This window comes from Colossoma macropomum, unplaced genomic scaffold, assembly GCF_904425465.1.
Source record: "Colossoma macropomum unplaced genomic scaffold, Colossoma_macropomum, whole genome shotgun sequence".
Classification (NCBI taxonomy): domain Eukaryota; kingdom Metazoa; phylum Chordata; class Actinopteri; order Characiformes; family Serrasalmidae; genus Colossoma; species Colossoma macropomum.
Window position 1 is genome coordinate 34,478,732 of NW_023494793.1, and position 12,911 is coordinate 34,491,642.

A 12,911-nucleotide genomic window follows, 5' to 3' on the forward strand; every position below is an offset into this window, starting at 1 on the left:
TGGGAAACTCTGTGGTTGCTGAGCGCTCTTGTTTACGTCTGGGTGAAATTTCAGAAGAAAACAGAGGACCGTGACAGTGCGAGCCAGGGCCTCAAAACCAGAGGTTTACACTCCGTTTTACAGTAACTCCTGCAACCTAGCGCCTTCGCTTCCACCCTGTCGTTCAGGCAGGCCGTTTCAATGCATTTCAGAGCAGCTTTATCGCCGCTATGGACGCAAACGATCTGTTTTCGAGCTGCAGGAAGGGCGACGTTGCGAGAGTGAGGTTTGTACTGAACTCCGCTGGGACTGTTTTCAACTGTGAACTTGTTCCTGGATTATTTAGTGCACAAATAGCTTGTTTATTTTGTCAGTGTACACGCTGTTAGGTTCAGTTTTTGCTTATCAGGGTATCAACATCACTTTACTGAACATAAATGCATGGAGGAGGACTTTATCTTGAAGAACAGTACAGAATACGAGTAGTAAACAAGCACTACAAATAAGCATAAAGACATTGTCACACAGGGTTTCACGAATATATATTATGTACAGCATGCAAACTAAATTAAAGAGCCCCTAAGGTGACATGGTGATTATTTTATTATAAGGCAAACCTACAAATTAATATATTGAAGTCACAAGGTACTATATTGAGGCCACAAATTACTATATTGAGGCCACAAATTACTATATTGAGGCCACAAATTAATATATTGGGGCCATAAGTTATGAGAAACTTAACTTGTGGCCTCAATATATTAATATACTAATCTGTAGCTTTAATATAGTAATTCATGGCCACGCCTTATTAAAAAATAATCACCATGGCACATTAGGGACTCTGTATTAAATGCAGTTTATACAGTATTATAGATGCAGGTATGTCTGAAAATATCGCTTAAGACACAGACTGATGTGCTACAGGGATCTGTTTTGGATGTAGTCTTGTAAAGCTCATAGAGGCTGTCAGTTTCTGGCACTTCTTCATAACAATTAGGCCTAAAACCTTCCAGCACAGGCCTTAATCAGAAAGACCCAGATCATCACTTGAGGCCCATAGTACTGCGGAGTTCAACACTCTGCCTTATTTAGAGGAATAATCCATCGTTTACCCTCCAAAACCATATTTGTCCTGTTTTTATTGGCATGCAAGGCTGAGCAGTCGTCTTATGTCTTCTCATAAAGGCTCACTTCAGTCTGCAGAGAGTCTGCATGACAAAGCAAATACTAAATCTTGCTGTGGGATGTGAGAGCTTTTATACAGAGCAGATGGCGCCTAGTATTGGTTGTATGCTTTTAAAAACATAGGCCTATTAATTTCCTCTAGCATGCTTCTATAGTTAGTAGTTGCGTAATGAGTGCACAGTCTCGTACTTCCTATAAAGATTTATGCCAAAGAAATGTGTAAAGTGAGCGGCTGACATTGACAGATAGCAGGCTGTCAGCTGCAGTTTAGCCTCTCTGCCTCCTCTGACCTACTTTACTCCTGCAAAACAGCATCTAATTTTAAAGCATCTGTGTCATGGACCCTTGAACTGAATTTTCCTCATTTTTTAAATAGCATGCAGACATTGCTAAAGTTTCGAAAGGTACCATTTACTCTGTGTACGTTTATGGAAACAAAGCTGCAAAAAAGGGTCTGTTTTGAATGATTCTTATGATGTCATTTATTTAGATATGCCTATTCAGCCTTCAGCAGTTGAGCTCTGCCCACTCACACCGAAGAAAAGATGTCATTTACATACACCAGTCTTAAAAGGTGTAGTAACAAAAGCAGGCTCTTTAATTCTGAGGGTTAAAGAAAGCTTGTAAAATAGTCATATAAAGCAAATTATGACTGTTCGTACATAAAACCACACAAATGCCATAAAAAAGACCTCAGAGAAGAAATGAAATGCAAGAAAAATGTGGATATGGTCTCTTTAAAAAGTGATTTCTTGTCAGTTTTGCTGTTCAGGCTGCAGAACTTTTTGCCCTTATTAAAATGGCTCCCTACTGTGTGTTTCTCTCTCTCTCTCCCTCCTTCTCTCTTTATTTCAGATACCTGGTTGAACAGAGAGATGTGGAACTGAACGTGAGAGATAAGTGGGACAGTACACCTCTGTAAGTCCAGGCTCACATCACTGTGTTAAAAGGACAGTGCCTTCTGATATCTGCACATTAATCTGGCTGATAGAAAATGAGCATCTGAGCTGAATACCTCTCTCTTTGTCTGTGTGAAGGTACTATGCGTGCCTCTGTGGACATGAGGAGTTGGTGCAGTACCTACTGGCCAATGGTAAATATGAAAGATACTGAAACAATGACTCGCCCAAATTGCAGATTTTCTAATGTTAATCGACAGCTGGTGGAAACCAGTTAACTTGAAACTATTTGCACACTTCCATTAGCTTAATTAATCAAATATTTATTGTCTGGAAAACTGTAATTAATAGTCAGCGGTTTGTTGGACTGGAAGGTAGTCAGGCTTAAGGAAGTACGACAGTGCTGTTCTGGACAAAATTCCCAAACTGTGAAAGAATTCTTTGATCACAAGTTAAAATTGGTGATCTTTAAAGGTTTAATGTGAGAATCTGTGACAGTTAAAAAGTGCCTTTGGGACCAAAAACAGCCTACAGCAAAGTTCTGGCAGAAAGCGAGCAAGTGAGAGACGATAGTTGGATGGATGGATGGATGATGGATGGAGAGGTCACATTTATTTGTATAGAGTGTTGTTGTCACAGCTTTATAGAGTCCAGGCCCCCAGTGAGCAGGCCTAGGGTGACTGTGACAAAGAAAAACACTGTAAAAGTGAAAACAAAAGAAAGGTTGAGAGGAACTCTGACCCTGTTAACACCTGATCACTTCATGCGTCGTGAGTACCAGGATTATAGCTGGATTAGACCAAGCCACATAAAAATGCAAGTGTGAATGCGCCCATTTATAACAGATACAAATCTGATCGCTCAGACCACTTTAGGAGGTGGACTGAGGTACATGTGAGTCACATGTTATATAAACATAAACGCATCTGTCTAAGACACATTTGATAACCAAAACCCCTCCCAGTGCGACAGAAACTCCTCCCCATGCAGTACATCACTGGGCATATGATCTGTGTCTGTGAGACAGATAATCATAGAGGATCACATGGTTGCATACCAGACTAAACGAAATGCTTATTAGCAATGTGGACAGACACTACTGTGCAAAACAAACTGCAGACGAAGAGGCTGAACAAATAAACGTTTGGTAATTGGTTGCTGCATAATGAGTGGATTTGCATATTCTGTTACACACAGCAATCGTATATCAGTCCAACTAACCGGAAACGCATTTGACTACCTAGTGTAAATGCATGTGGCTAAAATGTTACCAGGATACGATCCAGATATTCGTCACGTAAAGTGAACAGGTGTAAACAGGGTCTGAGACTCAAAAAGGGAACCCATCCACCTGTGGTTAACTGTAATGGGCAGACCTCAAGCTCACTTTAGAAAATGGGTATTCCAGGTTGCCCTCTTTTCCCCAGCCATCAATTGCTCTTTGCCATTTTTTTATCACTTTTCCCCCAAGATAAACATTGGTGCTATTATGCTGAGAACTCAACTGAGGCCTGACTGTGGACCGATACTGACTTCAGGGGCTAAAAATTCAGAAACATTCATTAATGATAATGTCAGTGGATATAATATACATTTACATTTTAATTTGATAATCCAATAATTACAGTTAAACAATGCTGTACTGATAGGTAACTTCTTAAGCGCAAATAAATAGATGAAACTCACAGTCTTAAATAATACATTGTAGCCCTGGTGTGGAGCTACCCAGAATGCTTTGCACTTTTGGTTTCTGTTTATTACCTGTATAAACAGATATCAAAGTCAGCACAGTCTGTCGCAGAGTTTGGCCAAAACTTCATTGCAGTGTGATATGCAATAAATGTATACAATCATATGCAAAAGTTTTGGTACCCCTGGTCAAATGGCGTGCTTTGCTGCTGAGTAAAAATCAGTTAATACATCCTCTATAGAGAATACACTTCTGCACATTTTAATTCAATTACTGTTTATTTGCTGAATTTAGTGTATTGAAAAAAAGTGTGGCTTGTGCAAAAGTTTTACACACGCTTTATATCTTTTGCTTTTTTCCAGTACATTAAACTCAGCAAGTAAATAGAAATTGTGCACTAAAATTTGCCCGAAAAATGCCTTATTTAAGTTTGTTCCCTGTAGAATATGTGTGAACTTATTTTCACTTTGAAAATCAAAAAAACATTTAATCCACTAGGGCTGTTTAAAGTTTTGTATACAACTGTAAGACTGCAGTTATTGCAGTTTACAGTCAAAAGAGTTTAAAAGCTTGTGCATATGACTTGATAAGTAGCATAAAAACATGTTTCTGATAAAAGTCTGTTCTTTTGCTTCTCCAGTTTTGAGTACAAGCACACCTGAGTACAAGTGCAAGCTTGCCTTGCAAAGTTTTTGAAATACCAACTACTAAATTTGGCTGTAAATGTATCCTCCTTGTATTTATAGTTGTGTCTAGTGACGTCCAGGTCCTGCCTGGTTGCTTGGGATCTGCAAAATTAAATAAAAATGCTTAATTGAACAAAAACAAAGCAAAATCACTGACAAAATACTGTTCAGATATCCTAAGTAATTGGAAGTCACTGCACTTGTTCATCTATAAATTACTCTGTGCCGTTGTGTAACTATTGCTGATTATACATGACTGGACATTTTGCAAAATTTGAGATTTTTTTTATTATGTATTTCAAATGAACAAATTTAAATATTTGTAACCCCTCTCAGGCGCCAAGTGTGAGGCGAACACGTTTGATGGCGAGCGCTGTCTGTACGGTGCTCTAAGTGACTCCATCCGGCGCCTGCTGAAGGAGTACAAACGCATCACAGCTAAAGCAATGCAGAGGGACTACTACGAGCACTTCCTGCAGACGTGAGATAAAAACACACCCGCTCACACTGTCTCATCTACTTTAACCACACACCTTTACTCCACACACACAACCACACTAACAGGCAGAGTTTCATACACTCTCGCCCTCAGGTGCTCTCACATGCTTACATTCCACATTCTCACACTGTAACGTCTTACAGGAACATAAACTTACAGCTGCTAGTTTGAGAGCTTTACTGCCTGCCAAACATTTTTCATTACACCTATGTATGTATGTGTGTGTATATGTATGTATATATGTATATGTATGTATATATGTGTATATATATATATATATATATATATATATATATATATATATATATATATATATATATACGTGTGTATGTATATATATGTGTGTGTATGAAGATGGTCGTGTTTATGTCCATCTGCAGACTGTTGGAGCAGGGCTCATACAGTGACGTGACGTTCATGGTGCATGGTGAGATGTTCCGGACGCACCGCTGTGTCCTCAGTGCTCGCTCTGAGTACTTCGCCCACATGCTGGAGACCAAGTGGAGAGGCAAGACCATGATCGCTCTCAAGCATCCACTGGTGGGCGCTGTTTCATACAATATACATGAACAATGTTACTGTAACTGTATTACCAGTTCTGGCACTGCATGTGCTAACCATAGTCCGATTATTCACTTTTTAGTCTTAAAACATTTTTCTGTAGCTGCTATAAAACTAATATGCATGTTGTGTAATGAGGAATTGAAATGTGACTCCTTAGACTTTAAAAGGGTTAGCATGTATGGAGCCATGTATGGAATTATTAAGGTGTAAACAAGGTGTGAATGAGATGTCATGTTCATCACATTTCACGTGATTCCATACATGGCTACATACATGTTAACCCTTTAAGGTCTAAGGAGTCACACAAACCTACAGACTCAGATTTCTTTACAGTGGTGGTGATAGCAACCAGGTGTCGCAGTGACAACAACACGCATATAGCCATTTTGGAAATAAGTGCCCAGCAGTGTTGCACAGATGACCGCTGAGTGAGCAGACTCTCCTAAAGGACTGTGTTATTATTAACATTACAAAGCAAACAGTATTTTTCAGTCACTGAAAAGACTGTAAGGTTTTTTCTTGTCTTGTTGTTCTTGTAATGCTAATGTGTTGATTGTGTGTGTGTGTGTGTGTGTGTGTGTGTGTGTGTGTGTGTGTGTGTGTCATCAGGTAAACCCTGCTGCATTCGCTGCCATCCTGCAGTACTTCTACACTGGTGAGCATCGCTGGAGCTGGAAAATGATAAAAACGCTGCTTAAAGTGATGATTTGACCAAAAAAAATCAATATAGTTGATCAGTCAAGACATGTTTGGTGTCTGAAGTTTGTAGCGAGAGCTACAGGGCTAATGTAGCTAACAATATAGCTACCAGGTTAACATTGTTCGAACTTCATGCGTAAATAATCACACACTTGCTTTAAATGATGTCGAGTTTATATGTAATCTCACATAGACCTGCTTTAATGATTTCTGAGACTTTGACATATTGTTATTCATAAAAATGGGCAAAAAAACAGACAAAATTCAGGCTTCTAGATGGCTGCTACTACTGGTTTTACCATTTGTATATTTAACGTTGTGTTATATAATGTCAGAAGCAACAAAACCAGTCTACTTGACATTACTTAGCAACTCAAGGTAGTTTGATGCAAGTGTGATGAGTTAGTCATGTAGTTTGCAGTTACACAGGCTGTCATTACTTGTTTACCACATCAGTCTTGTAAATCAAGTGCAAAACAAAAGAATCACACATCAGACACTAAACATGTCATACTGCCTCATCGACTGCTTTTGATGTAAGAGTCAACTCTCTAGATTTTATTTATGCAAATCATTTTAAATTCAGTTTTAAAATAAACAACTATTCATGCAAGTTATCTCATTATTAATGTCATTCTGCTCTGTACTGGCCAGCAGCACAGCGTTCCTCAGTGCTCCTGTGCTCTGTGGTGTTTCAGGTCGGCTGGACATAGACATGAGCTACGTGGAGGACTGCAAGCGTTTGGCCAAGCAATGCAAAATCAGCGAGCTGATCGAGGAGCTGGAGGTCAAGTCCAAGCAGGTGCAAGAGTTTGGTGAGATGCTGCTGTTCCTGTCCAACACACAGGTCTAACATAGTGAGAAGCATGTACTATCCTTTCACAAAGAAACGTACTCACTGAGTGATTTCTAACCAGTATTGCTCTCTCTGTCCTTTCTCCTCTCTCTCTCTTTTCATGATTTTCTTATTTGCCTCTCATGGTCTCTGTTTCTTATTCCGTGTCGCTTTCTCTCTGCCTCACTGTCTTGTTTTTTTTTCTCTTTTTCTTTATTTCTCTTGTTTTTCTCCTCGGTCACTGGCTCTGTCTTTTTTCTCCCCCTCTCATGCTCTGTCCCCTTCTTTCTGTCTCTTTCTCTCTCTGTTCTTCAGTATCAAATAAGCCAGGGACGTGTGTAAAGGTGTTGACGCTGGATCCTCATGACTGGCAGCTGCAGGACGGCATGGCTCTGTTAGCCGATAGCGCTCTTCCAGCTGAACTGAGGGTGAGGCGTGTTTTTCCCTGCTCATTGTACACACACTGCGTTCTTGTTTTTATGCTGAGTAAACAATATTCTGTGTGCTTTTTCTTAGGTTGGTTATGGACAGCTTCCTTTCGATCTTACTGACAGCTTCCCGAGTTACCCTGACGTCTGCTTCCGGGTGGAAGGATATGACTTTCTGTCTCATAAGGTGATTGAGCATCAGCTGAAAGTTAATACTGTAGTTTTTATCACTTATCTAAGTTTACCTACATATAAACTTTCATAGGAACCGCAATTCACAGCCCCACCCTTAATGACTTGCATATTAGTGTAATCATAGTTACTGAAAAGTTCGTAGTAGTTATTGAATAATAAGTCTTAAGATTAATAGCTGATTAATAAGCCTGCAGTGTACAGGTTAATTTTGCTTAGAAAGATCAACCATGTTAACTAAACCTGTATGTGTTTGTCTGTCCACAGGCTTTTTTCTGTGGCCGTAGTGATTATTTTAAGGCTTTAGTGGAAGATCATTTCAGTGAAGGAGAAACCCTGCAGTCTCTCCCAGGAGTTCCTGTCATCACCTTACATGATGTTTCTCATGATCTTTTCACCAGGATCCTCTACTACATCTACAGCGATAATACACAGGTACTCATACATACGCACATATTATATACTTCTATTTCACATACATCATTTTCTTTTGCATCCCACCAGTACAATTTAGGGCTGTCAAACGATTGTGATAATTAATCACACATTATTATTTTGTGTATTTAATCATGATTAAAGCAGTGCTATGTAATATATGGGGATTTGGAGACCCCTTTGGTGAAAATGTGTAATTGCATGAAGTGTGTGGAAGAACATTTTGCGTTTCGGACCCCTTCGCCAAACAGGTGAATCTAATGATTGTGAGCACATTGAAATAGTATTCAAAGAGAAGTCAGTCGAAATTTGGTGAAGGATGTGTCTTAGATTTAACACAGTCCATCACCGACGTCCAGAGAAAGCAAAAGTAGCTGTACGTTCCAACCAATGAGTGTATATTTCATATATATCATATATACAGTCAGTGTGTGTTTGTAGACTCTCGCTGTCATTCATAAAGCTCTGGGATTTTTATTACAGTGGAGGCTCTTGAGGTGAACAGGGGCTCCTCTTGTCTGTTGCTGTTGTTAGTTTGCTGCTCATTGATCTATCCATAGTTCCCAAATGGGCACTGTGCAGCGTAGTCTGTAAAAGGCGCCTTCCAGTTCTTACTGATATTCCCGGTATCAGCAGTTTGTTTTGCTTGTAAATGATACTTCAGATTCAATATACTTCAGTGATAAATAGAATTACAACATGACTGGAAGACAGCTGGAAATATCTTTGGTTTTATTAAGAGAGCCATCAATTGAGCATGCTAATTAAAAGCTGTATTTGAATGAAAGGGCTAGCGTCACGGAGACGGGTTTATCAAGATTATAGAGCAACTGGGCTTTAGCCTGGAACTGTGTAGTGTAGACAATTGTGTTGATGATAGTTATCACAGAAATGCATTTGTTAACATGTTAACTTTGACAGCTTCAACAAATTTTGTACAATTTAATTCCAAATATTGTAACAACTGCATGTTTTAAGGGTCCATATCCCATTTTTCTTGCACTTTGAGGTCCACTTAAGTTTTTTGTACTAGAATTTATTTTTGCATGACTCTTCCAACTCTGTTTGTCTCTCATTATAATTAATCAGTTGGTATTTGCTACTGTGCCTTTAAGACTGATGTATGTATTGTGCCTCATTCTAAAATAGTCTGGGCTAAAACACTCATTATAACTGCAGCATGAATTGGTGGAGCTAAATAGGTGTAAATGTGACATCACAAAAACAATGAATTCAGTGAATTCAGAACAGGCTGTTTTTGCTGCTCAGTTTACACACATGGACTACGAGGAATTGGATGGTATGTTTTGGAATGTTTGCAGTGTTTATGTGTGACATCAGAGTCTTTTATTTCAAGAAATTGAGGAAGTTTCAAATGTTAGTTATATGGGTCCTTTAACTAAAACAGACATATTTACAGTATGAGTGAAGTAGTGTTTCAGGGACGTTTCCCCAAAGCAGGATTTCTCAGTTAGCCAGGTAACATAAGCTCAATAGCAAGTCTGCCAGTTAGAGGAGGGCTAGGATATATTGTTATTGTACGAATGTTCTGCACAATGAAATGTTTTCTAGTTTTCAGTTAATTATTTTTAATGACAGACTAATAAAGATAAACCTGTATTATTTGTGGTGTAATGTTCCATTTTTGTGTGTGTGTGTCTTTTACAGCTATCTCATGATAACGTGTATGAGGTGCTGTGTGTGGCGGATATGTACCTGCTGCCTGGTCTGAAGCGTCTGTGCGGCCGCACGCTGGCGGCGCTGCTGAGTGAGGAGAACGTTCTGCACATGTGGAAAACAGCCAAACTCTTCAACCTCTCGCGTCTGGAGGACCAGTGCACTGAGTACATGGCCAAGATCATTGAGAGGGTGCGTTACACGCTTGTTTGTGAGCATGTGTGTTAAAGGTTTTATCAGACTGGGACATTTTTGATCCGAACCTAAATATAGCCCGAGAACATTCTGTCTGACTCGATACACGGTACCAACTTCAGAATCCAAACCTGAATAGCCCGACAGAATTCTGTCTGAAACCGAATGTAGCCAGATATAATTCTGTCTGAATCTGACTGTAGTCTGACAAAATTCATTCTGCATCTGACTTTAGCCTGACAGAATTCTGTCTGAATCTGACTGTAGCTAAAAGAATTCTGTCTGAATCCGACTTATAGCCCTACTAGGCTACGTTCACACAGCAGGTAAAAGTGGCCCAGATCTGATTTTCTCACCAAATCCAATTTTTTTGTTTGGCTGTTTACAATGTCTTTTAAATGTGACCTATATGAGACATTAGTCTGAACAGATCAGCTCCTAAACAGACCTGCATGCACGAAAGAACAGTGCATCACTTTGCTTCACGTTGTTTCAGAGGTAAACAATCATGACCGCCAGCGAGCACCAGTCGCTCCCAGAGGGTTCAGTTTCATCTTCGCCAGCATCACAGGAGCAGTTATGAAGCTTCACTTACTGACAGCTGAACTCATCACCCAGAATGTGTTCGAGATTGCCGCAAAAAGGTCGCGGTCATTTCTTCGGTGTCCTTGGATTCTTTAAACTTTGCTTTCAGATTTTTAACTGAAAAGGCCATTTCTTTCAAAATCTCTTCAAACATGGAGGGGTTTGAATAAGTCCCTTCTAAATAACATGACCCCAAATGTTTGAAGTAGCATGAAATTATGACGAATGTGTCGTTAGATTAACGTAAAAGTCGCATGAAGTCCGATCTGGCTGTTCAAACTGAGTCGCTCTTCCGCACATTGTATATGTATCGGATTTCAATACCACATACAAAAACGTCCCGAATCGGAAGCGGGTGAAAATGCAGGCCAGAATCAGTTAAATGTTAATCCCAAACCTGAACAGTGTTTGTCTGTTGTGGCAGAAGGCGTCTGATCTGTGAAACATGAAAATGAATAGGGTTATGGAGAGCAGTGTGTGTGTGTGTGTGTTAGCATCATAGGTTTGCTGCTCTTTTGAAGATGAAAAGGAATCTGATGACAGAAAATTAATGTTTCTATGTTTGTGTGCTCTTTTGTGTCTTTGATCCTGAACCTGTGCTTGTGTCTTTGTCTAAGCTGGTGGAGAGGGCGGAGTTTGCGGAGTTGATCAGAGAGGATGCTGGGAGCGTAGCGGCGCGGCAGGAGACGGACTCCATCCCCCTGGTGGATGAAATCCGTTACCACATCAGCAGCAACGTTCAGACATACAGCGCCATAGAGGAAGCCAACCAGAAACTACACGCCCTCGAGCTACTGCTCAACTACATCGGCCTGGACTGCTAGAGCGAGAGAGAGAGAGAGAAGAAGAAAGAAAGAGAGAGGCGCAGGAGAAGGAGGGGTTGAAAGAGAGAAAGAAAGAGAAAAGCTGAGAGATTGGACTGAGGAGACAGAAAGAGCAAGAAAAAAAGCAGAGGAAGAGTGTTACGCGTGTAGAGAATGAGGCTGTGCGTGTGAGTGCATTTGTCGCTGAAGCGGAGGATGCACAGGATGATAAAATGAGAAATGATGGTGACGCGCTTTCATTTTTTGCAGAAATAAATGGGCTAACTCAGCAGCAACCTATTTTAGATCGTAACAGCCGGCACACATGCAAGCAATAGAATACCGTGCTGGTTTGCCTTGAGTCGAGTTTGAAGAGCCTCTAGTTTACTCCTCATTAATACTTTGGAAATATTTTTCCTAAACAAGTCAACTATTATGTTCTTAGTTTGATTACATAGTAATATAGCTATGGCTGACATAACTGCCCTTTATTTTGATGTGCTTATGTTTAGCAAAAGTGCTTCCACTAGTGAGGTCATCGAGATACGCACTGAAATTCAGTTTACAGGCTCAGCAGTGGGTTTTTAGGTTCAAATTAATATATAATACAGAGTGCAGGCTTTTCTGGAAATTTATTTGACTACAGAGAGATGTTTGGGTTTTTTTGTTTATGTATTAAAAAAAAATAATAATGATTTGAAGAGGGGTTTGGGACATCTGTCATGTAGTGAATTGCATGAGTGCAGAGATGGAGCATATTATGTCAGAGTGGTGGAGAATTAGGGCTTTACCTATAAATAGATGCTTCCACAGCATTTTTACATCAGAGAATCTAAAATGACTCATTTAGTGCTGTTTTTGCTGACATTGAAGGCAGTGAGCATTCTATAGTGCTTGGTTACCTGGATAAGGTCTATAAAACCTCAAATGTGTTGGATTTTGGGCGTATTGGAAATATTTGTTTTAGATCTCTCATGTATTAACCGGTGCAACATTGTATAACACAGTCTTACGTGTGTGATGTTAATCTGGCTGTGGTGCTGTTATTTTGTTTTAGCTTAGTTGATTTTATTTTATTTTACAGTGCTTTGTTGTCATTCTGTGGTGGCCTTTGAGGCCAGACTGCATCATCTCTTATTTAGGTCTTTAATGTCCCTGGTGTCCGCTGGCTTTGCGGTGTGTCTGTGTGAGGATGAGTGAGAGTGTGTTGGTGATTGGGGGGAGCAGTTTGGTCCAGATCCTTTACAGATAGCCCGGTTTTCCTGATGGCAGTTCTGTATCAACACATTAAATGTGTCTGCTTGATATAAAACAATGTGCACAGAAGCTAATAAATAACATACATTATGAAGATCCATTTTGTCTATGCTGGTTTGTTTTGGGGACTTGAAAGAGAGAGGCGTGCGCTGCTCAGGTTTGCCTCCAGGGGGCTGTAGGTCCATGTTCTTGGTGTGGTCATGACCTGACATTTGCAGAGAAGAGCAGTTTGTTTGCCTTCCTGCCCTTCATGTGCCTTCTGAACGTGTACAGTTGTACTTGGCATTTTTTTGGAGTCAG

The 12,911-nt window shown here is 40.0% G+C and overlaps 1 protein-coding gene across 1 annotated transcript; it reads left to right on the forward strand.

The window, feature by feature from the left end:
• On the forward strand, nucleotides 1-12,711 carry abtb1 (ankyrin repeat and BTB (POZ) domain containing 1). The gene is made up of 12 exons (XM_036579351.1): nucleotides 1-265; nucleotides 2,023-2,085; nucleotides 2,205-2,260; nucleotides 4,779-4,923; nucleotides 5,322-5,481; nucleotides 6,115-6,160; nucleotides 6,903-7,019; nucleotides 7,355-7,467; nucleotides 7,556-7,654; nucleotides 7,927-8,094; nucleotides 9,763-9,963; nucleotides 11,169-12,711. Exons 1-12 carry the CDS (start codon nucleotides 210-212, stop codon nucleotides 11,373-11,375), a joined length of 1,431 nt encoding a protein of 476 aa, XP_036435244.1. The 5' UTR covers nucleotides 1-209; the 3' UTR covers nucleotides 11,376-12,711.
• The last annotated feature ends 200 nt before the right edge of the window (nucleotides 12,712-12,911 follow it).

What these genes read in the sequence shown, in the direction of transcription:
- abtb1 (XM_036579351.1), top strand. Translation starts at nt 210, where the DNA reads ATGGACGCAAACGATCTGTTTTCGAGCTGCAGGAAGGGCGACGTTGCG. An exon ending in CCTGCAGTACTTCTACACTG is followed by an intron (nt 6,161 to 6,902) that starts GTGAGCATCGCT and finishes GTGGTGTTTCAG; the next exon opens with GTCGGCTGGACATAGACATG. An exon ending in ATGACTTTCTGTCTCATAAG is followed by an intron (nt 7,655 to 7,926) that starts GTGATTGAGCAT and finishes GTCTGTCCACAG; the next exon opens with GCTTTTTTCTGTGGCCGTAG.